Source organism: Pollicipes pollicipes, unplaced genomic scaffold (genome assembly GCF_011947565.3).
Source record: "Pollicipes pollicipes isolate AB1234 unplaced genomic scaffold, Ppol_2.1 Scaffold_1600;HRSCAF=1878_pilon_pilon_pilon, whole genome shotgun sequence".
Classification (NCBI taxonomy): Eukaryota; Metazoa; Arthropoda; class Thecostraca; order Pollicipedomorpha; family Pollicipedidae; genus Pollicipes; species Pollicipes pollicipes.
Genome location: NW_023595962.1, coordinates 7401220 through 7423213, shown reverse-complemented (window position 1 = coordinate 7423213; position 21994 = coordinate 7401220). Strand labels below are relative to the sequence as shown.

The 21994-nt window shown below is 54.8% G+C and overlaps 1 protein-coding gene across 1 annotated transcript; it reads left to right on the top strand.

Moving 5' to 3' along the window:
- Positions 1 to 10303: 10303 nt before the first annotated feature.
- LOC119093309 (collagen alpha chain CG42342) lies at positions 10304 to 21991 on the top strand (the record flags this gene model as incomplete). The annotated part of the gene is made up of 8 exons (XM_037216256.1): positions 10304 to 10377; positions 12529 to 12564; positions 14234 to 14269; positions 16504 to 16539; positions 16888 to 16959; positions 18487 to 18555; positions 19907 to 19960; positions 21872 to 21991. Coding segments are annotated over exons 1-8 (435 nt in total), but the record flags the coding sequence as incomplete, so codon positions are not given.
- Positions 21992 to 21994: the final 3 nt, after the last annotated feature.

Sequence of the window (21994 nt, the reverse complement as noted above, 5' to 3'; positions counted from 1 at the left end):
GCTCCGGCGGATCACCGGAATCAGTGCCCCGGGGCGCAGTATTGCAGCGCTGCCTCTGTCATCGGGTCCCCTTCCAAGCAGCAGCCCTGCCCCTCTCGACTCATGGTCGGAAGCCATAGTAAGTCATACCACAGCGTCGCGTCATAGTCATACCACGGCGATTGCCTGCCGGTGGTTAGCCGCCGTCCTCAGCGATCGTACTGACAATGCCCCCGGGCGAGTCCTGACCCTGGCGGCCGCGCGTGTGTAGGGTTCAGGTCATACCTGAATGGCAGCTCGGGACCCGCCTCCGCACAGCGGCGGCGGCGGCGGCGGCGCGCGTCAGGCCCGACTCCCGTGTGTAGTCTGGCGGCCCGCCCACAGCGCTCGCCGCCCCTCCCGGCCCATTGAAACACGCGGCGGGGGGCTGAAAGCCGCCCCGGGGGGTCAGGGGGAGCGGGCCGACGGTGCCGGGCGGCAGCGGGCGGCACCAGGCGGGAGCAGGAGACAGATGCGACGGGGCCGAAGATCATCTCACGCGGTCGTCTCCACTGCGGGGTTCTGTGGTGCGGATGGCTGCCGTCGTTCAGGAAGTCCGAACCTTTCTGGTGGGCGCTTAGTTAAGCTTCCGCGCTGTGACCATACGTTAGCGTGTGAATTGCTCTTCTCCACCGCAAACTTATTTTATCTGATTGGTCATGTTTGTGGCGAAAGGCTGGGTTATTTTTGAAGCGAACCTGCCTGGTGATACCATTTTATCATGCATTTCCTTATCCCACTCATGCCAATTTTTTCGTTCAAGCTTTCGTTTCGCTGCTTACTTTTTGCCCAGCCCTCTGCATCCGCCATGTTCGAGGGGTTTCAAATACTCTCAAATACTTTCAAATACTCTCTGGGGTCCGGGCGGAAATCGTTATCCTACCTTCAACTGTCGGCGTGTCTTTGATGTTACTCTTTTTCTCGACATTTTCATCGCCCTCCCCGTAATCGCCACCTGGCACCGCCCCTGCCAATAGCCGCGGGCCCGGCCATTAGCCGCCGCCTGACGGCTTTATTATCAGCCGAAGCCCGTATTATGAGCTGTTGTGGGGCGCGGCGCTGTGCGTTTTTGCTTGTGCCGGCAGCGGCCGGTACCGGCCGCCTGTCCGTCAGACTGGGGACCGGGCTCTCCGAACGCGGCACAGGAGCGCTGCGGCACAGCATGCCCTGTATTGCAGGGGTCGGCTGGCGGCTGGGCGGGGATCAGCCGCCGGCGGTGGGGTGGAGCGAATGTCCGACCTGCTTCCAGGGAAGGGTCGGGAACTGCTCGATGCGTCCCGAGGCTGGTTGTCGGAACGCACGTGCCGCCAGGGACGCTGATATTCACCGCTTCAGTGATCCTGTGTATCGTTTAAACGGCCCCACGGCCCATTGGTTAGTGATCGTGGCAGAGTGTAAGGGGACAATTGAAGTAGGATGTGAGCCAACAAGTTGCGGGGATTACTCTGTGATTCGGATGGTTAAAGTCAACATTGTCGGCGCCGTTCCCTATACCATGCAGCAGATGCATTGGACATCGCATTTGGCGAAAGCACTCCGCGTTTGGGCGACGTTAACGTTGATATGCCATTTCCACATACCGCTTGCCAATTTCTTACGGAAATGTAATTTCGCCATGCCGGCAATTCTTATGCTTCGATTCCCGCAGTGAGGACGTTTATGTTCGGTGGTGCAGGAATTAACTTGTGTCATAAATATTGTTCTTGGAGCCGTTCAGTGCCAAGCCCTGCTTTTAGTCTGAGGTTACCATGGGACCCCTGAGGTCACCATGGGGACCCCTGAGGTCACCATGGGGACCACTGAGGTCACCACTCTGATATGCTGCGGAAAGGAAGGTGAAGGGATTGCTTCCGGAAAGTGTGCAGAACGCATGGACGCCCGCTGTCCACGCGCTTGTTGCGGGACGGGACGGATGAGAGGGTGCTGATCTCAGGGTGTGGAAGAGCGCTGAGAGGTTACATTGAGCCCATTATTCTAGGCGCAAAGTGACCATCGCAGTCGACGCGCCCGAAAACACCAGTAAACAACGGAGTTCGTTATCCTGGTGTACCAGGTTCGACTCTTGCCAGTCGCGTATTTTTCAGCAGTGAGTGTGATTCGCTGCGTTACTAGCGCCGTGAAGCGCCGTGCAGCGCTTCACTGACCTTTGGGAGGGACTGCTAGGTACGCCTCCGGACGTGTGATCTAACCCCCTGATGCGTTACATGCTTTCAACAAAGGCCCATTTCTCGGCAGCCAATTTCCCACACGTTACCGGTGAGTCCCGTTTAAATAATGAATATCTCACGCTTCTTTGAGCACACTTGCAAGCTCAGGCGAATTCCTGGGTTTGTATTTTCATGGCATACGCTAGAACAAAAGCTTACATGCTGTTGGCGATAATAGCGATTTAGGGTTTTTCTGATCGGCCTGACGGCCTGCACGGCCTGACCTGCTGACCTTTGTAAAATCCTTGACCCTTGAGCGATGCTGTGAGCTGTGAAGCCTGAGGTCTACATCCACCGGTCGGTGAGGCGGCCTTCGAGGCCTGCGCTCCGAGCTATTCCCCGCGTACAACAACAGACCACAGTCTGAGCATCGCATGCCGTCACGCTCCCAGGTCTGACCATCGCATGCCCTCACGCTCCCGGGAGCCGACCTTCACGCGTGACTGGCGGGATCCCCTGGGTGGGACCCTGTGCCCTCCCACCGGCCGGCGCTGCCCCGGTGGTCCCCTGACGGAGTGCCGCCCGGCCCAGAGTGTGCCGGCACTCCATCAGCCAGCCGCGTGGGCAGCTGATACGTATCTGGGCAGGGAGTTTACGGGCGTCGGCCGGGCAGAGGGCGGGCGTTTATTGGCCCCCGCTCGCGGCTCACCCTTGGCGCGCCCCTGCCGCTGACTCGGTCCTCCATGGGCGGAGTCAGGAACTGAAAAAGGGGAGAGCGAGGGAACTGGTGCTTCCACCCGCAAGTTTGATTAGTTGGTGAGTGTTTGGTATCTGCTTGCGCTCAGGGACAGTCCACGACGGCCACCAACTGCGGAGAACAGGTGGCAAATCATGCCCTGCATAGACTGCCCGGCAAGATGCCAGCTGCCTATGTGACGATGCTCCAGCTCCGTAGCAAATTATGTCGATTTAGAGTAGATGCCAAGAACGAACCATTAACATCGCACCTGCTTGGCAGTTGGCTCCACTGATTCAGTACCTTTTTCCGACCTGTCACTTATCCGAGTTCCCCCATTCTTCTGCATCGCAATATACGACCTTACCACATCCAATGCCATGCTTTCCGAGAACACTGCGTCCACCAATCGATGACCGCGTGACGCTGTTTCCACGGGCGCTCTCCGTGCTGCAAAACCTCGCGTCTGTGACGCAGGTGTCGGCACCAGTGTGCTTCGACTCCGCGCGCCAGTCGAGAACGGAGAACGTCGGCTCCGACAACAATGCCTTCCATCCGTCGGCGGCGGCGCGGCCCGCGCCGTTTTTGCCGCCACCTCTCGATGACTGCGGCGTTTTTGCCGCTCTGCTCTAATTTCGCCGCGGCCGCGCCAGTCTGGCCGCCGCCGTGCCGCCATTAACCTTGGCCGCCGGGGGATCTGGCCCCTCCGCTAGGAGCTGATGGTGCTCTTCCACTCTCTCCCTCTCTCTCCCTCTCCTGGGGTCTCTGAAAACCCTCTCTCTCTCTCTTTATAAGAACTGCCTGGTTCTGGAACGTGGTATCGTGGCACGTGTACGCGAAGCTCGAAAAGCGAAGCGGGAACGCTTTTGGATTCGTATTTACCTCCAACGCCAAAGCGCCAGTGCTAAATTTGTCCAAGGCTGGCGGCACAGTCACTCCGCCCCTCAAATTCCCTCGCCCTTGGGACCTGGTCTGGCTGGGGTGCGGTCATTGTGTGTTTTAACAGGAGCTGGACCAAGAGGCCTGGAAGGACCATACATTCCGCCACCCGTTGTTTTGTTTTGTTTTGTTTTTGTATGCTCCTCCAGGTTCCTCGGATCTCCAGTCAGAAGGTTCACCTGCCATGCCACTGATCTGGCCGAATTGGTCTCGATTTACTTTTTTGGCAGTAGTTTAGTTGCACGTTGGACGTGCCTTCAAATTAAATAATCAATCACCATTCAAAAGTGCGTTTTGGAAGCTAGTTATGCTAGCACGAGTTTGAATCGGTATGTGTTCGTATCATATGGGCTAGTACGGGTCAAGAAGCAATGATATTAGTTATCAAAACCACACGCCCTACCGGAAAAGAGTGCATACGGACCTCGAGCAATCAGTCATCGCGCTTGAACAAAGGACTATCTTATCATCATGGCCACCCATACCATCAGCTTCACATGGCTGGCGGGAGACATCAGAAAGACGTTGCATTTCCTGCAGATTATGTGTTGCCCCGCGCGACGGCCACAGAGGACATCTCGCTGATTAAGAGCCGCCAGGCGGCGGCGTACGGGCTTCGCAGCTCAGACGGGTGGGCTCCGCTGGAGACAACGGTTGAGAAGGCTGAGCCTCGCCGGAGACAGCGTCTGAGAGGACTGAGCCTCTGAGAGGGCTGGGCCTCGCTGGAGACAGCGTCTGAGAGGACTGAGCCTCGCTGGAGACAACGTCTGAGAGGACTGAGCCTCGATGGAGACAACGTCGGAGAGAGCTGAGCCACGCTGGAGACAATGTCTGAGAGGACTGAGCCTCGCTGGAGACAACGTCTGGGACGGCCGAGCTTCGCTGGAGACAGCGTCTGAGACGACTGAATCTCGTTAGCGGCAGCGTCTCATACGGCTGATTCTCGCTGGTGACAGCGTCTGAGACGGCCGAGCCTCGTTGGAGAGAGCGCCTGAGAGGACTGAGCTTCGCTGGAGACGACGTCTGAGAGAGCTGAGCCTCGTTGGTGACAGCGTCTGAGACGGCCGAGCCTCGCTGGAGACGGCTTCTCAGACGGTTGAGTCCCGTTGGAGACAGCGTCCTACTGCCTTCCGCTGCCCCACACCGGGCCACTATGCCATGCCGACTGTGATGTGTCCTCTGTCCGGGCTGATTGAAGGGTTGGTCGCGGGAATTCATTAGAAAGGTAATATATATATATATATATATATATATATATATATATATATATATATATATATATATATACATGAATCAGTTGGTCTTGGACTGACGAGACCCCTGCATATGGCGCAGCAGAGACGGTGGCGATCGGTGCCGGCCTCATTCCTTTTCATTCCATTCCTCATTCCGGAGTGGCACAATGGCGGGTGGCTGTGCCGCCGCGGCTCCCATTCTCGGCGGGGATGTCAGCTCCTGTTTCCTGATCTCGCAGCGCGTGGTGAGCGCTGACGGCACACCTTCGACACGCACGCCTGTCACGCACGGCCGTCACGCGTATCTGTGACGCAGCTGTCACGAGAGGACACATGTCGGCTCGGCGGAAGTGACCCACCTCCCATCCTGTGTCTGTGGCCTGAAACTATGAGGTGTCAGGTCTAAGGTCCTTGGTTCAGCTGCAGTTAGCCCCTGCTCAGTACATGGTTCCAGACGCAACGTTCTTCCATTTTTGTTTCCATTTATGATATCCCGTGCCCCTGGTCGCGCCTCTGCAGACACCCGCCCCCGGCCGCTACTGGGCGCGCCTCTGCACCTGGAGGAACGACGACCCGCCTGGTCACGTGACAAGGTGTCGACGGACACAGATATCACTGGCTGATCGCGCTGTTAGCGAGCGTCGTCAATCAGCCCTGCCTGTTACAGCTCGCTACGCTATTTGAGCTGCTAATCTGGCTCCATCTTGCTCCAGTCCCTCCTACGATCCCCTGAGAAATGGACGCCGAAATCATTAGCTCACGCGTCGTTAATATCAATTTTTCATAAATCTTGTGCGTCATCAATCGCGCTCCACATGTTACGTCGGCCGCTATCTATTTCTGCGTCGGCCGGAATGACGAACGTGTAGACCGCGGCAAACTGCTTTGGAAACGTGCAACGAGAAATAGCGTGCGGCGCAAACTGGAAAAAAACGCAACGTAAGTAAAACGCAACGTCACATAAGCGCAACAAGACCTTTATCCTGAGCGCGGGGATCCAGCGCCCGGTTTGTTTCGCCTGCGCAGCACGTGTAATATAATTAGATTGGAAAATGGTTGTGGCTGGATTCCTCATGGCATTCAGCCATGGCTGTATCAGCTGGAAATATAGGTGCAAATTTTAAAATTTTCCTGTGGAAACCTGACAATACGAACCAGAGAAAAAAACGAGAAAGCTTGAAAGCCTGGAAAACCGGAGAAATCCCGCTTCCAGCAGCGTTTGGCGTCGCGCGAGTCTGGCGCGTCGACACCCGGGACGCGCCAGCTTCGCCTCGTCGCCAGCCCGCTCCGCCCACATATCTCCCGCCAGCTGACGGCTGTTGTCCGCGATGAGGTGGGAACGACACGGCTGAGTGCGACAACGGCGTACAACTGTTTGTCCAGACCGGCGTCGCTGCCAGATGAATCCAGTGACGTCACATTTGGCAGCCGGCGGGCGCAGAAGCAGTTAAAGCATGCCAACTGCGATGCGCCGGTGCCTGGTCTGAGAGCACTGGCAGTTTTGCTGCGGTTTTTACCGTGGCTCCAGTCGTGGCTGGTCCGCGTTGTTTCTCCGCTGACGCGGTTACTAAAAATGTCACGGGTTAATGCACGTACTCAGACAGGCTGGGGCAACGCTGTAAGCTATGCCAGTGACATACGAGCCTTCCTTTTGCCAGGGTGAGCACGATCTCTTCGTGGCAAGCTTTCAGGGTTGTTCGCATTTTGCCGTCGTGTCCATGACGCCCGTCCAAAAATCGGAGCCGGCCAAGCTCACAGTCCGGTCACAGGTCATGTGACGTCATCAGCTGACCCAGCCAGCTATTGGTGGAGGCGGCATCCGTCGTCGCGCGAACCCTTAAGCATCCTTCGAATGTTTCTGCGTGTTTCGTGGCATTTAATGCTAGACGTAATGAGACATTGCTGGCACATATCCCCTGGTGCTATGTGCTACGGCCTCAGCAAAACAGTGAGGATTTGTGTTCTTTCACAGCCACCTCGAAACACTCGCAGCACATTTGGCGAGCGACCAGCAAAAAACAGGCTAACCGCTAAGTGTGGTCGAAAACTATGGTTTCTGGAAGCAAAGATAGTAATGGCCGGCTACCTTCGCCAGCCAAGAGACCATTTTTACACGTCGGTCGGTAAATCCGTCTGCAGCCTGTCTTACAGCTGTTTAAAGCCACATATTAATGGGAACCAGCAACCCAACAAGCGGTCCGAGAATTTTGCTGGCTGGTAAGTGACTGTCAAGCTTGTGTTCGCGGTAATGCAAGGGCTGAACGTCTGTCGATGGGGTCCTGGAAGTTGCATCACATTCCAATCATACTGAGGTGTTCACATTCCAATCATATTGAGATGTGACTCTCCTCCCCTTGACTGCAGCGAAGTCGGACATGTTTGTGTAGTGCTTGGGACCAGGTGCGTCATTCAGTCGGGTCTGTCAGAGTCTATACGCCAGAAGATGGAGAAGCCAGCTTCCGAGCACTGAACTGTTGGCTCCGAGCAATTGAAACAACTTATTTGTCTTACCCTTGTCTTGCTTTGCTTAAGCTCAACTTGTGAAGAGGTCCGTTTGCTTTAAGTTTAGACTCGTGCTTACGTTTTGTTTGGTTAGTGATCTCAAGGGACAAGCATAAACCAACACTTACAGTACACTGATTTTAAAGCCAGCCTTAAGCACATCGTCCGTGACACAGTTCTGCTAAGCTAACCAGCAGCCAGTGTGCATCGCAGACGATGGTCTGTTCTGGCTTTGGAGTCAGTGCGCGTGGTAAGCAGAAGCTTATGCACGCTCCTGGGCGCAATAGCCAAGTAAATGAAATTACAATGCGAGGAATGACTCATCGCTTGTGTTCCTTTAACCCGTTACATCTGGGGTCATAACAGTGTCATAACGCGGGCGGTCTTAGCCCTGTAAATGCCCTGTCCCTGTCCCTGTCTCTGTCCCTGTCCCTGTCCCCGTCTCTGTCCCTGTCCCTGTCCCTGTCCCTGTCCCTTTCCTGTCCCTTTCCCTGTCCCTTTCCCTGTCCCTGTCCCTGTCCCTGTCCCTGCCCTTGTCTTTACCCATGCCTCTGTTCCTGCACGTGTTCCTGCTCCTGACAGACGTCCGTATATCTGTTCTTCTTCCAGCCCTCATTATATACCAGCGATCAACACGGCAAGATTTTTGACGGAAAACCAATTAGTTTTTTGGTGGGTCGGCCGCTGCCTCGGTTCGTTGACCTGGGCTTCTTGTGCAGGGTTTTTGTGGGTGCCCCCGAGGGCACGGACGGACAATCAGCGGTCTGCTGCAGAGGGGGGGGGGGGCGCCCCCCAACCTCCTGATGCTGAGTGTGCCCGGGCGGCACGTAATCAGGCCAGGCTGGGAGATCAGAGATGTGAGATGGGATGACGCCCTGTTGGGTCTGTCCTGTCCGGTCTGTCCGATGATGAGGCACGTCTGAATATGGGATAGCCGATATGATAAGGCCGTCCGAAGGTGGCCTTGTGATGAGGTACCTCTGAGGATGAAACAGTTATGATGATAAGGCCGCCCGAAGGTGGTTTTTGTGTCGAGGCATTTCTGATGACGTGACAATCCTGATGATGGGATCACGTTATGTGTGATATGCCGGTGATACAGTCTTCGACTTGGATGGTGATGCGATCTTGAAACGAAGTCATTTGGTGATAATCTGAAGAGGCCACTGAAGCCGATGCTGTCATGACAACCTGACAATCTGATGATGATCTCATCACACGACATTTACATTTATGGGACAGTCCTGGCGACGAACCAGCCTGATGATGCCACTGATAATGCTGCAGTCCCTATGAAAATGTCACCTGATGATGAACAGATGATGATGATAATAATGGGTATGTTGGTGAGGCAAGCCCAAACACAGGGTCACCTGATAACGGCCACAGTCCTGATGCTTATTCCACCTGGTGATAGAGCTGCCCATGATATTGCAATGATCATCATGAGAGCTACTGATGATGATGACCTGATGATGACCTGGCGAGAGCTGCTCGGTGATCTGCCGTTGCCGTTGCTTCATGGTCTGACAGTGTTGAGCTGGCGCTCGCATGCTGGTAGCGCCCAGAGCTCGAACTGCGTCATCGACAAACAAAAGCTTGGCACCATCTTTGTGCTAGCGTTGTGACATGCATATTGCATGCACCAATTAATCATTCGAGTTAACTACTTCGTGATGAAACAAGGCTGAGGCCGACAATGTCTCGGGGGAGAATAACACTAATTGCCGCGTATTGTCCGCTCTGTTTTTGAGTGGCGCCGTTCGAGCCGATAACAAGCCCCGCTGTGCTGTACTGGCTCGTCTCCCAGCGGCGTCCGGTTGTCTTCAGCCCCACCTGACACGCGACTTCACCCTCCGCCACTGTGAGACGCTTGCCTCCAGCCTCCGCTCGGCCTGGCTAACCGAGTTAGCTGGCGACCCCCGGGGCGCGCACGGGCGGAACAATCAGCAGCGCGCCACATCCGTCTCCATCTGCGCCAGGACGCGCAGCATCTGTCAGCGGCGTTCCCGGCGCACGGGCGCTTCAGCGCGCGGTGTCCGGTTACTGGGCTGCGCCGGGTCTTCTCGGTGGCGCCGGCGCGGCTAGTGCGTCGCGTCCGCCGTTCGCGGCGCCACAAACACGCATTGGTTCAACGCGGCTTGAGCGGGACGCTGTGAGGAGGTTGGCACGTTTGGACGCGTGAAGGCGGTCGTGATTGGGGTTTTGTAAATGGCTGGTGGAGCTCTGTGCATAAAAACGGCAGACACGCAGGGTGGCAGTGTTTGTCACGGGTCCGCCATACCGCTTGCTGTGGTTCCACGCAGTTATCCTCCACGGCACTTCACGGCGACGTAATCAGGAGTGATGACGTCACGCATGAGCGATTGTTTGCTTGTCCCAGCTCGCGAGCAATGTTGCGCATTTTGCGTAATTATGTATTTTTTATTAGATTATGTTTATATTTTATGTTTCGTATTTTACATTTTATATTTTATGTTATATTTTTATATAAATATTTATTTACATTTAATTGTATTATATTTTAGGCACCAACTTGTACGCTGCGTAACATTGTTAACTCGCAGTATCGTACAACATGCCTGTTATCACTGTTGTGCACCTGTTAACTTCTGAGCTACCCACGCAACCGCGTAGCAGTTCGTACTTTGTGACCCCGACCCCGGTTGACCTCTGCTAATTTGTGACCGCCGCCGACCTCGACCTGACCGCGGTCGTTCTCTCCCCAGGACCACCGGGCAACAGAGGTCGGAGAGGTCGGCATGGACGTCCAGGGCCACGCGGACCGATGGGACCCATGGTCAGTTCCCTGCTGTGATCCGGAGTGACGTCATCGTATCGTGACGTCACGGCGGCGCCACGTCACGTCAGCTGTTGGTGTTTCGGGGTGCCATGCACTGGCGCCGTTGTTGCCATGCTTACGGTCACGTATTTGTGCAGCTGTCGGTCCTCGTGGGCTAGACGACGCTGTCGATGAGGTGAAGACCGCAGACAAGCATAAGCCAGATCCAGCTTATGCTTGCCCGCGCTCCTTTCCTCACATATCATCCACGTGGCTGTCACCAACAGCCATCGTCCCGACACTTAAGTGGCTTGTTTGGCTGTTGGGTCGCTTGCAGCTACTTAGACTCGCTGGCACAGGCTTTAGATCCGCAGATTGCCGTTGTAAATATGTGTCGCTTTTCATGTGCTCCCCGCTATTGAAGCCGTCTCGCCAGTGCCGCCTACGTCTCGTTACATCCCGTCCCCACCCTCCACTGCCGCTGGCTGTGATACCATCTGTGTACGGAGAGCCACCCGACAGCCTGTAGATCACCACAAACGCAGCGATCTATCCTGCCACCTGATATTCCGCTCAGCGGTTCCAGCGGCCCGGTCGGTCCCGAACGGCCCCGGATATCACTCGATCGGGGCTTTTTTGTTCGTCTGCCGCATCCTCCGGCCAAGCATCCGTGACTGCTGATGCCGTGGACTCTCACGATGATGTCCTGACTGCTGACTCCTGACGATGTGCTCCTGACTCCTGACGATCCGGTCCCGACTCCGGATGCTCCGGTCCCGACTCCTGCCGATCTGGTCATGACTCCTGATGATCCGATTCCGACTCCTGGCAATACGATCCCGACTCCTGACGATCCGGTCCCGACTCCTGACGATCCGGTCCCGACTCCCAACTGTCACGGCTCGATCAGCATCGTTTGACTCGCTGTCCATGACGAGCCCATGTCAGGGGCATTCTTACCACTACTCACTGCAAGTTTTCCAATTCCCTTGATTTCGGTATGAAATCACGATGCTCGCGTTTTATAAAGGCTCCATTCAAGAGCCAACGGCGTCACGTCAAGCGCTGTTAAAGCAGCATTCATACCGTTCAAACCGTGCTTGATGATGCCTGCTAGTGTTTTTACCCTTTAAATGGTGGCATAAATGGCGGCAACGTCGCCCACCAAAGCCGTTACTATGACATTACCGCGGCACGGCGCCACGCCGGGCTCGGTGCCAAATGTAGGCACTGAATTTCACTAAAATTCTGGACGGAGCTGCGGCATAACAAAAATCTGTCAGTTTCAGTTCTTTACTGGATCGCAATTCTCCGATCACTACCAAACGATATTCACTAATTTCCAGTCCCGTTCCTCTGCATCCCGTTCCTCTTTTCCGTCTGCATCATCCTGTGTTCGCGGAGTAATATCACCACAACCCTCGTGAGCCTTGTCCCACCACTCAATCCTTCAGTGTTTAGCTTAGCTTCTGCACCCTTTACGGGAGTAACAACTGGCGTAGCTGGGGTATGACTCCGTCTGCAGGTGTTTGTTCAACCGCTTTTAACGCCGCCGTCAGCTGGCTGTGTTCGGGCGACCCCGCCCCGTTTGCACGATCGCCGACTCCACCGATCTGGCTGTGGAGTGCTGAACCGACCGCCGACTCCACCGATCTGGCTGCGGAGTGCTGAACCGATCGCCGACTCCACCGATCTGGCTGCGGAGTGCTGAACCGATCGCCGCAGGGCTTTTGTAGCTGGCTCACTTTCTCCGCTCTTCAGTCCCTAAAAATTAGCATTTCAGTGGACGGAACGCGGCGATGCCACTGCTGTTTTCGTGCATTTGTAAGCCGTGCTAAGACACTGAGCTTCCTTGCGGTTCGACCTTAGCCTTTGGCCCCCACGCATGATTACGTGGATTTGATCGCTTTATTTGCCATCCTTCACATTGCTATGCTGTCGCGGCAGTGCTTTCTTTGCACTTTTCTTGTAATTCTCGATTTCCTGGCACATGAATACCGCACGTTCTTCATCATCTAAAATGACAGCGGTGAGCCAGACTTACATCCTGGCTGCGAAATTCCAGAGGAGAGTCGTCTGAATCACAGTGCAAACGGGGCGGGCTCGCCTCGGCCACGGTCTGTCGCTCGCTGTCTGTGGCTTCACGGCGGCTGCCCCCTGTCTTTGCAGGGACCCCAGGGACCCAAAGGACAGAACGGATTCCCAGTGAGTATCGGGGCGCCGGGGTGTGGTGAACGGCACTGGCGCGGAGCTGATGTTGATGATGTTGGGAGCTGCTGTCACGCTGGCTGACAGAGTACTCGTGTAGGAGTCGAGCTTTCGTCAAGGATTTATCTCATTGTTCAGGGAGTGGTCAAATCGAGCAACTGGGTTTTGTAACATTTCGGGAGATGCTATGCTTCTGTGGAATTTTTTGTTTCTGATTTCTTTGTGACTTTTATGGGTCTTGAAATAGTGTGTTACGCAAGGAGACATACTGCCGTATGCGGTACTTAAGTAGAAAGATATGATGTACTTGTGTCTACCTACAGAGCACAGACGGAGCTTCGTGTTCAGGCAACATAAATAAGTTTAGCCTCTCTAACGTGCAGGCCGGTCCGACGCCAAATTGCTTGCCGCTTTAACGTGGCTGCAAACCAGACCACGGGTGCTACAACGGTGGCTAAAGACCACCTGGTTAGCCACTCGCCTCTCCGGCAGTCCTGTACCACAACGGTGGCTAAAGACCACCTGGTTAGCCACTCACCTCTCAGGCAGTCCTGTACCACAACGGTGGCTAAAGACCACCTGGTTAGCCACTCGCCTCTCAGGCGGCCCTGTACCACAACGGTGGCTAAAGACCACCTGGTTAGCCACTCGCCTCTCATCTAGTCCTGTGCCACAACGGTGGCTAAAGAACACCTGGTTAGCCACTCGCCTCTCAGACGGCCCTGTGCCACAATGTAACCCGGGTCATCCCATAAGCGGCCCGTCTCGTCGGCCCATCCCGTGCCGTTTACTGCTGACGGCGCCACCGGCGCATTGTCGGCGGCGGCTCGGCGGCGCCGGGTGGTCCCCGCGGGGATCGGACGGCCGAGATGGCCTCGTTTGGCGGCCGCCGGTGTGGCGGCAGATCGGGGTAATGGTCACTGGCTGGGCGTGGGGACCGGGGACTCCTGTCGAGCCCGGGGTCTGACCCGTGCCCTGCGGGGAAGGGGTCTGTGTATGTGTGCGTGTTAGCAGGAGGGTGTACGTAGACCGGAGCGGTGATTTGTGGCGGTGTGTTGGAATCAGTAAGCTTTCGAAGGGGGTCCTCGGTGAGATCCCTGGGAGGAAGAGGAGGTGGAGTGGTTATTAAGACATGGGTAGCATCAACAGATTTGGTCAAATCCGAGCATTATCTGATAATGAAAGCAATCTTTGTGAACACAACTTGCAAAATTAACCGTCAGTCGCCAATGATATAGATGAGTCGTCGTCAGTGGGTATTAACGACACACCAAGCTGCTGGGGCTATACGGCGTCGTCTTCCCTGGCAGGAGGAGTGGGTACCGCGGGGAATCGAACCCCGTACTCCGGCTTTCCCAGACGCCCAGTGTAGTCACTTCACTATCGACACCCTTAACATAGGCAAGCACTGTGTTACCATGCCGCATTCAAAGGTCACCCAAAACGACTGGATTCTTTGGCTTTTAAAATCTAAGCAGTGCTCATTTTGGACGTGTTTGAATTTTAGTATACGTCATATATGTATTTCTACGTGATCAGGAGTCTCCGAGATGACTCGAGGCTGACAGCATTGTGCTGGACCCGGCCATGGCCGTTCGAGTGTACATGTATGCGTCCGACGGCACACACCGCAGCCACCGTTTCATCCCATCGAATGCGTTTGCAGGGACGAAAGGGATCTCCAGGGTATCCAGGCTTCCCGGTGTGTAAACCTAGCATAAGTCTTCTTCGGTTGCGGCCTGGTTCACCGCTGCGCGCTTAACTCCTCACTCATTCACCGAACTCGGAACTCCTCTCTCACTCACCGAGCTCGGATCTTGGCTTGCGGTGAAAAATCCGTCTCGTTTGACGGCGGAAAACTGTGAGCAGAGAGGTGGCAGCCAGTCATCACGCACGGCGGCCTTTCACAAACATAATCACTTTGTACTCTCCTGTAAACGCTAAACGTGAATGATACCAAATAAGGTAGCTGTCCTGCCGTAACGAGTGATCCTTTGATTGGTTCTGCCGTGACGAGTAATCCTTTGAGTGGTCCTGCCGTCATCAGTGGTCCTCAAATTTAATTCCTGCGCTAGTTGCCGTCCGGGGCTGGAAATGAAAATTCCTGCTGGAAATCGCAGTTTGCGACCTACGCCGGGTTTGCCGCCGCCTGCCGTTGGTTGGTATGATGCATGATAAAGTCAGCAGGTGGCAGCACTAACTTATGACGGGTGGGAGAAGACGGTGCTGGCTGTCATGCTCTGGGCAATTTTGGTGCCTTTTGGGAGATGGAATGCCCGCTGGTTGGGATTGGGTGTAGTGCTCGCTGGTAGGGATTGGATGTGATTGGACTGTTGTGCGAACCGAACGGCACTAACATGCATTTGACAGTGATTCTTCCACAGCGTTGCGATTCATTTACACTGTTTGCTGTGACTGCTGGACTTGTAAGCATGTCCTTCTCATGTTCTGGAGTCTTTTGGCTTGTTTCAACTGTATGATTATGATTCACGACGCCGCTCGTCAGTGTGTGTGTGTGTAGTTCATCTGAAGTAATGTTGCCAGGAAGGAACGTGACCAAGTTACATTTGATGTTCGAACATGGCTGAAGTAATTTGAATATATTAGATTTCATCGTCAATGAGAACCTGAGCTACAGACGACATTGCAACGCAACGATGCAGAATGAAGGTCAAACTGCATGTGGCCTGCGCTCTATATGTAGAGGCTCTGCATATCTTAGAGTTCCCGCGAGCAACGCACTTCTTCACAACGCACACTCTTCCCTCCGTATAGGTGAAGCCACCAGTGTGGTCGGGGGGACCTGGGGCCTGTTCTACGTCAGGCATGGAAAAAGAGGGACGTTTTAATGGAGCGTAACCTAAGCGTGGCAAAGGGGTAAAGGAGTGGTGAGAGGGGAGAGCGCACCACGGCAGTACGCTCAGGTGGGGCTGCAAATCACGCTGGACTCTTATTTTGGAATATTTTAAAGCCTCAAGGCTGGGAATAGTTGACTCGCCGTCATAACGAGCGACGCGCCCATCTTAATGTTATACCTCTAGGTTGATTATGGGTCAAACGGACATTACCTTATTAGCCCTTTGGGACTTTACGCTTAACGTAATGCAGCCAAGAGAAGGGTTTTATCCCATCATAATCACTGCGAGCCCAGGGAAAGGGGTAGGAAAAGGTAATCGTGCGTAACACAAGCGATGATGGGCCCTTGCGGACCCTGGTAACGGTTCAGCAGATTGGATTTTGTATTGTTCTGGTCTTACAAAATGGCACTAAAACATAAATCAGCCCAAGTGGCGCTTAAAACGTGGGCTCAGCGTGACAAAATTCGTCCATTTGGGTGTTAAGGAGACCAGTATTAATCATGCTATTAGACCTCCGTGATTCTGCCGTCCCAACCTCTACCATATTTTTTCTGCTAATGCGTTGCCCTTTTACCCGAATCGTCAAGTCGTGACCCATGGCCCGATTTACGTTGCCTGAGGGGCATAGACGCTGGGCTGACTGCCATCCAGCTCGATGCTGATTGGTCGATCCTTATCGAGGGAAGGAGCAACGGCTAGTGGACCTCAAGGCACGTGTGCAATAGCATGAGGGAATAGCGGTCTCCATGGCACCCGAATGGCTGACTGTTGCCGCCACAATGGGCGTGATTCGTCCATGACCACTCACCGTTTCTCCGAAATCTCACTTTTGTCAGCAAACCCCGAGCGACTGCGGCCCAGCCTAACACACGCCGGTTCTGCTGTTCTTTCTCGGGATCCCCCGAACGAGGGATCAGCCCAGTTCCGTACCCGTTGTCTGGACCAGTGCTACCTCGCTGGGCTCTCAGCTGTTGGCGACGTTTGCACTGAGTGCCTTGGTTTCTGTAGTCGGAATGCGTTGTGTGTGTCCTGGATGCAGTGTCAGGTAAGGTGGGATTCACGGGCTGCTCTGTTCCAGGGTCCGATTGGGCTGGACGGTCCAAAAGGAGAACCGGTAAGGGGCACTGCCATCTAGCGTCGTGAATATGTACTCTGGGTTATACAAATGATCACTTTGTGGCCAAACTCATTCGCTCGCGCGGTGCGTCGTTCCGTTCTTTCCTGGATTCATGGGCGCAGCTTTCAAAACTGTGATGAGTGGCAATCGCTTCAAATGTTTCTGGACTTATTAACATATTCATTTTACGGATGGGCCAGTTGTGCACGTCTCTTAGCAAAAACACCTCGGCGCAGTCCACAGATGAGGGAGCCAGGTTGGTTGACCACGCCCCACGCTCACGCCTGGCCTTTGCCCATCCGAGGGTGGACGCGATGGGCTGATGGAATGGCTTTGACCCCTCAGGGCGAACCCGGCAAGAGTGGCGCCGTGGGACCTCCTGGCAGCCCAGGCTATGACGTCTTCTCCACAGCGAAGGTACGCCCTGGAAAACACCTGGCCAATCTCGCACCCCGACATCGACACGTGGCAGACGAGAGGTCATGGAAAGAGGTCGTACATGTAGTGTTCCTACCCTGCATTAGGTTTCTGTATATACTATCCATGAATGGGGCAGAGCTTCTGCTTTAAGGACTTGGGCTATATCTCAATGGTTCGCTCGACTTTATTAACTTTTTGAACGCGTGTGTGGGGAGGGGTAAGGCCCGTTTCAGGATCGTCATGCTGTCTGTTTCTTTGCGACAAAAAGCGTGGTAGCATGCAAGATCATGGTGGACGTGCCATCGCCACTATTTCCTTTGACGCTGCACCCACAACGCCAGTGGTGTACAGTGCGTTGGGTCTTGTTCGTTCCTTCAGCCTTCTAGACCTCACGGGGGACTAGAGGTGCACCAGAGAAAGCGGCGGGGCGTCACGTTAGTCCCGCATTTTACGTTGGCACCGCAGACGGTTCCTTCGGTTTTCGTTTGATGAGTGCCCAATGAGCCATTTAAGTATTAAATCCCATTAAGAAAATTCGGGCTACACCCCTGTAAGGGACTTGGCTTTGGGCTTTCCTTATTCAGCCCGAGGCCCATCCAGATGGTTTCTACTACTTCGATTGCCAAGGGCTGTCCCGCTTTTCGTCGGCTGGGCTGTCTGCTGCTGCGAAGCAGGAGAGTCAAAAATTATCGCGGCGGTACAGAACTAGGTCGACTGGTTATTGCGGACTCGACAGTTTGTGCACTGAGCCACGCCGGAGTGGGGGTGGGGGGGGGGGGGGGGGGGGGGTGTGGATGACGCAGAACCCTAGCTTTGAGCCATTTGCTTCAAGCTCCTGTTCCGGTTTTATTTACCTCGCCTTACCTCTTCTCCTGGCCGTATATTGTTCAATGATATCACCTCGCATTCATCATCAGCCTCCTACATGGCCTTACCAGCATCTGCATACCTTTGTTTCAACACTGCCTTAGCTCTGTCGGTGGCGCTACGCAAAGACACGGTCGTGTTTAGACCGGTTGCAGCGAGTTCCCGTTCATCGGAGCTGGTCCGAGGTTACCACTAGCTCACAGAGCTGTTCTGAAGTCACCAGGCCCTCAAAGCTGGTTCCATGTCACTATTCCCCTCAGTGCCTTCCTTAGGTTACCTGACACACGGTGACAGTCTCTGATCACGATTTCGCTTCTGAGCTGGTTTGAGGTCATCGAGATCTCCTGACCGGATTAACGAAACACCAGGAGTCTTGTTATCCCTTCAGAGTCAGATCCCGGTCACCACTTCTCCTCTGAGGTGATTCCAATTCACCATTTCCCTCAGAGTCGGTACCAAATCACCATTCTCCCTCAGAGCCTGCCCCCGATCACCCCATGTAAAGCCTGTCCCGGGTCAACAGTCCCCTCCAGAGCCTGTCCCGGGTCACGAGTCCCCTCCAGAGCCTGTCCCGGGTCACCAGTCCCCTCCAGAGCCTGTCCCGGGTCACCAGTCCCCCTGAGAGCCGGTCCTGGAGGCGCCTGCCGCTGTTCGCAGGGGATCAAGCGATCTGTGACCAGCTTACGCGGGGGCACACTGGGCTACGCTGAGATTGTGGCCATCAAGGTGAGCTGACCTCCCACAGCGGCTTCCCCGGGCGGACCGGCGGCAGGCCCCCGTGCTCCGGTGGCGGTGCGCGCCTCTCTGTGGTCCGTCGCCAGCTTGGGATGTGCGGCTTCGTTGTCTGCCGGCCTGCTCCGTGGTGTTGCTCCTTGTTGTTTGGCGCGCGGTCGGCCTGCCACCTGGCGGTGGGACCCGCTCAGCTGATGCGATATGTGTGTGCGTGTGTGTCCCCGTTGCTAGCTCGCCAGGCCCTGTTCCTGTGTTCCCTCTCTGGCGGCGCGTCGCCCCTTCCTCTGGCTTGCGATGGGGTGGCTGTTGTTTTTTTCTCCTGGAATGACGTGCCGCCTCTCTGTGCCTGGGACTGCCGTGTGACATCTTCTTGCCGCCTGCCCCGCAGCGCGCTCGGTGTCTCGGTTTCGGCTGGCGTCTGTCCGTCGCCCCGCTTTGGGTGTTGTTTGTCTTCCGACAGTGTGGCTTCTTGTCTTCTGCTTGCGGCGAAGGCGCCACCTCTTTGTCTGCTGTGGTGTTTTTTGCGTTCTGGCAAGTTCCATCCTTTGTTCCTCGTCAGGTAGACTTTTGAGGAAATGAAAACATGATCGTTCACCTGTGGGCACTTGCAAGCTTATTCTGTGACTGGCCTACCGCTGCCCTGTCAACGATATATATATATATATATATATATATATATATATATATATATATATATATATATATATTCGTTAGTATACAAGATCGTTAGTTCTCAGTTCCAAATTGAGCACTGTGGCGATGCTCGAAAGAGCCGCGAGTCCTCCGCCAGTCGGGCTCACATTTTCTGTGCCTGGAAAGGCGTTTCTTCAACGCTGCACAAATATGCGCCGTTGGCCTGAATGGTCACGTGATCAGTGCGGCGCGCGCTCGAGTCGTCACACACAGACGTCCCGAGCGGAAGAATAGAAACCACGGCCGCTTGACCTGTGACGCGGCTGAGTTTTCCCAGCACGCACTGCCTCAAAGGCGCCTGACTTCCGGTTTGGCCGGTATCCACGACCTGACGCTCTCGCAGTGAGACTGACCTGACCTGACGCTCTCGCAATGAGAAGGGGGGATTGACTCTCCCCTGAGACGTGCGGGCCAGCTCTCGACAAATACAGTACCAGGCCTGCACATCAGACGCTTCCTTTGTGCTGGCTTTGTGATAGGATTCCGCATTATGTGCTGGTTTATTATGTATTTAAGGCGGCATTCTCCTCGGTTCGAGCTGAACGCCATGGATGTCCGTGTCCATCGGACGTCCGGTGCTGCTCCGCTTTCGTGTCCAATGGAGCACCTGGTTCTGGGAAAGAACACCTTGCTTCTTTCTTCTTTTTTACAGGGCCTCTCCCAGCTTGGCTTTAACCTTGACCCCGACAATATTCTCATGCTCAAAGTGAGTACTTTATTACACTCCAACGCATCGCACGTGCGCCAATGACTAATGCAAAATACAACCGCGGAAAATGCACGTTTTGTCTGCCCATTTTTCTCTTTTGCTATAAGTTCTCCCTGTCGGGCACTGTCTTATGTGCAACTCCGAGCAAGGTTTCAGGATGTTCAGCTGACGACGAGCTGGTCCTTTGCCTGACAGACGGCTTTCCCTGTGATTAAGTCAGCTGAACCGCCTCGAAATATGCACATATGACGTCAGATGCCGCCCAGGCCGCCGCATCACATAAGACGTCAGATGCCGCTTAGGCCGCCGCGTCACATATGACGTCAGATGCCGCTCAGGCCGCCGCGTCACATATGACGTCAGATGTCGCCCAGGCCGCCGCGTCACATATGACGTCATATGCCGCTTAGGCCGCCGCGTTACATATGACGTCAGATGCCGCTTAGGCCGCCGCGTTGCATATGACGTCAGATTCCGCTCAGACCTCCGCGTCGCATATGACGTCACATGTCACTCAGGTCGTCGCGTCACTAGTCGACCCGTTCGACTCAATCACAAAGCGATGCTCGACTCCCACTCCCAACTCAAGTTAAGCCACGTCTCGAGAAGCTCTGGCTGGTGGTGCTTCTCAGTTGGGGATGCTTGCGATGGAACCATCAGCCCACGCGCACCGCCGGTTGTGCGTTGTCCCATTTCTTTGGCGTCACTCTTGATCGCATTGACCCGGACATGATCGCATTGATCCGGGCATGATCCGGACATGATCCGGACATCGCATTGATCCGGCCCGAGTATTCTGCATGTGGGAACGCGACGACTGCTGTTTGAAATGCCCATGCGCTGTGCAACCAAGTCATTCTGCCCTCAAGGACGGCCGGGTGCCGACGAACGCCCCCCCCCCCCCCCCCATCTTTCCACCGTGTGCCTATCACCTTTGGTCTTCCGTAGAGTTGGAGCGATTTCACCGCCGCCTATGTCGCACGTGCTGAGCTGCGCCGGCCGTGCGTGTTGCGTGTCGCTTGGCTTGGCAGGTTGTGGGTTCGCAGGCGTCGCTAGCTGCTTCCATGGCGAACCTCAACGACTGCTGCATGTCCTGCTCTTGGTGACCAGCATGCTTTTGCACGTTACTGCACGGGAAGGTTGTGTACCGAACCCTTTTGTCGGGTCACCCAGTTCGAGTATGAAATTCAGCTGATTGATTGCCGAGCATAACATATCGAACACGCGCTGATTTGCTTTTCTGTTAGCGTAAGTGAAATAACCGTTTTATTTAAACCGGGAAAATTTAACGCCGAAATGAACTGCAAATAACCGTTACGTTTGTAAGCAACCGAAAGCCGCATGCGATGGCTGATTTGCATGTGGAGGCCTTGACTCTTTGCCGTCACCATTTGCCCTGTTATGGTCATGTGTTTCCACTGAGCTCATCTGACGATGTTTTCTCAGTGGTCTTTTATGTATGCTTTAAGTCTGTTCTCGTTTAAGATTCGGTCTTTACGGAGCGTCGCTTCTACATTTTTGTCGGCTGTTCGTCGTAATCATTGCTGTATCGTTGTGCTCCTTGCGGTGCAATTTTGAACTAAAACCTTGCGAAAGGTCTTTGAGCGCCCTAAGCTGGGTAGTAATTGGAGAAAGTCTCAGCGTATCTGACATTCTTAATTTGACCGATTAACGGCTTGAGATGACCCCCACACTCCGCCAAATTTTCACATTTTGCGTCCACATGCGAGTGTAGGAGGACATAGAGTAACTTGCACATGGAAAGGTTTCTTGCAGTACACGAACAATGCCGTCGAAAACAGCCTTATTCGAGGCCAACGCTCTCTGTCGGCGTGCGTGATTCGGTGAGATGAGCCTCGCTATCCCGGCACACTCGAGACCCCCACTGACCGGCGCGTCACCTGCCAGGGCGAGAAGGGTGAGCCGGGCCCGATGGGCTCGGCGGGACCCACGGGTCCCACGGGCCTGCCCGGCATCAGCGGCATCCAGGGTGGGCCGGGCAAGCCCGGCCTGCCGAGCGAGCCGGGCCCG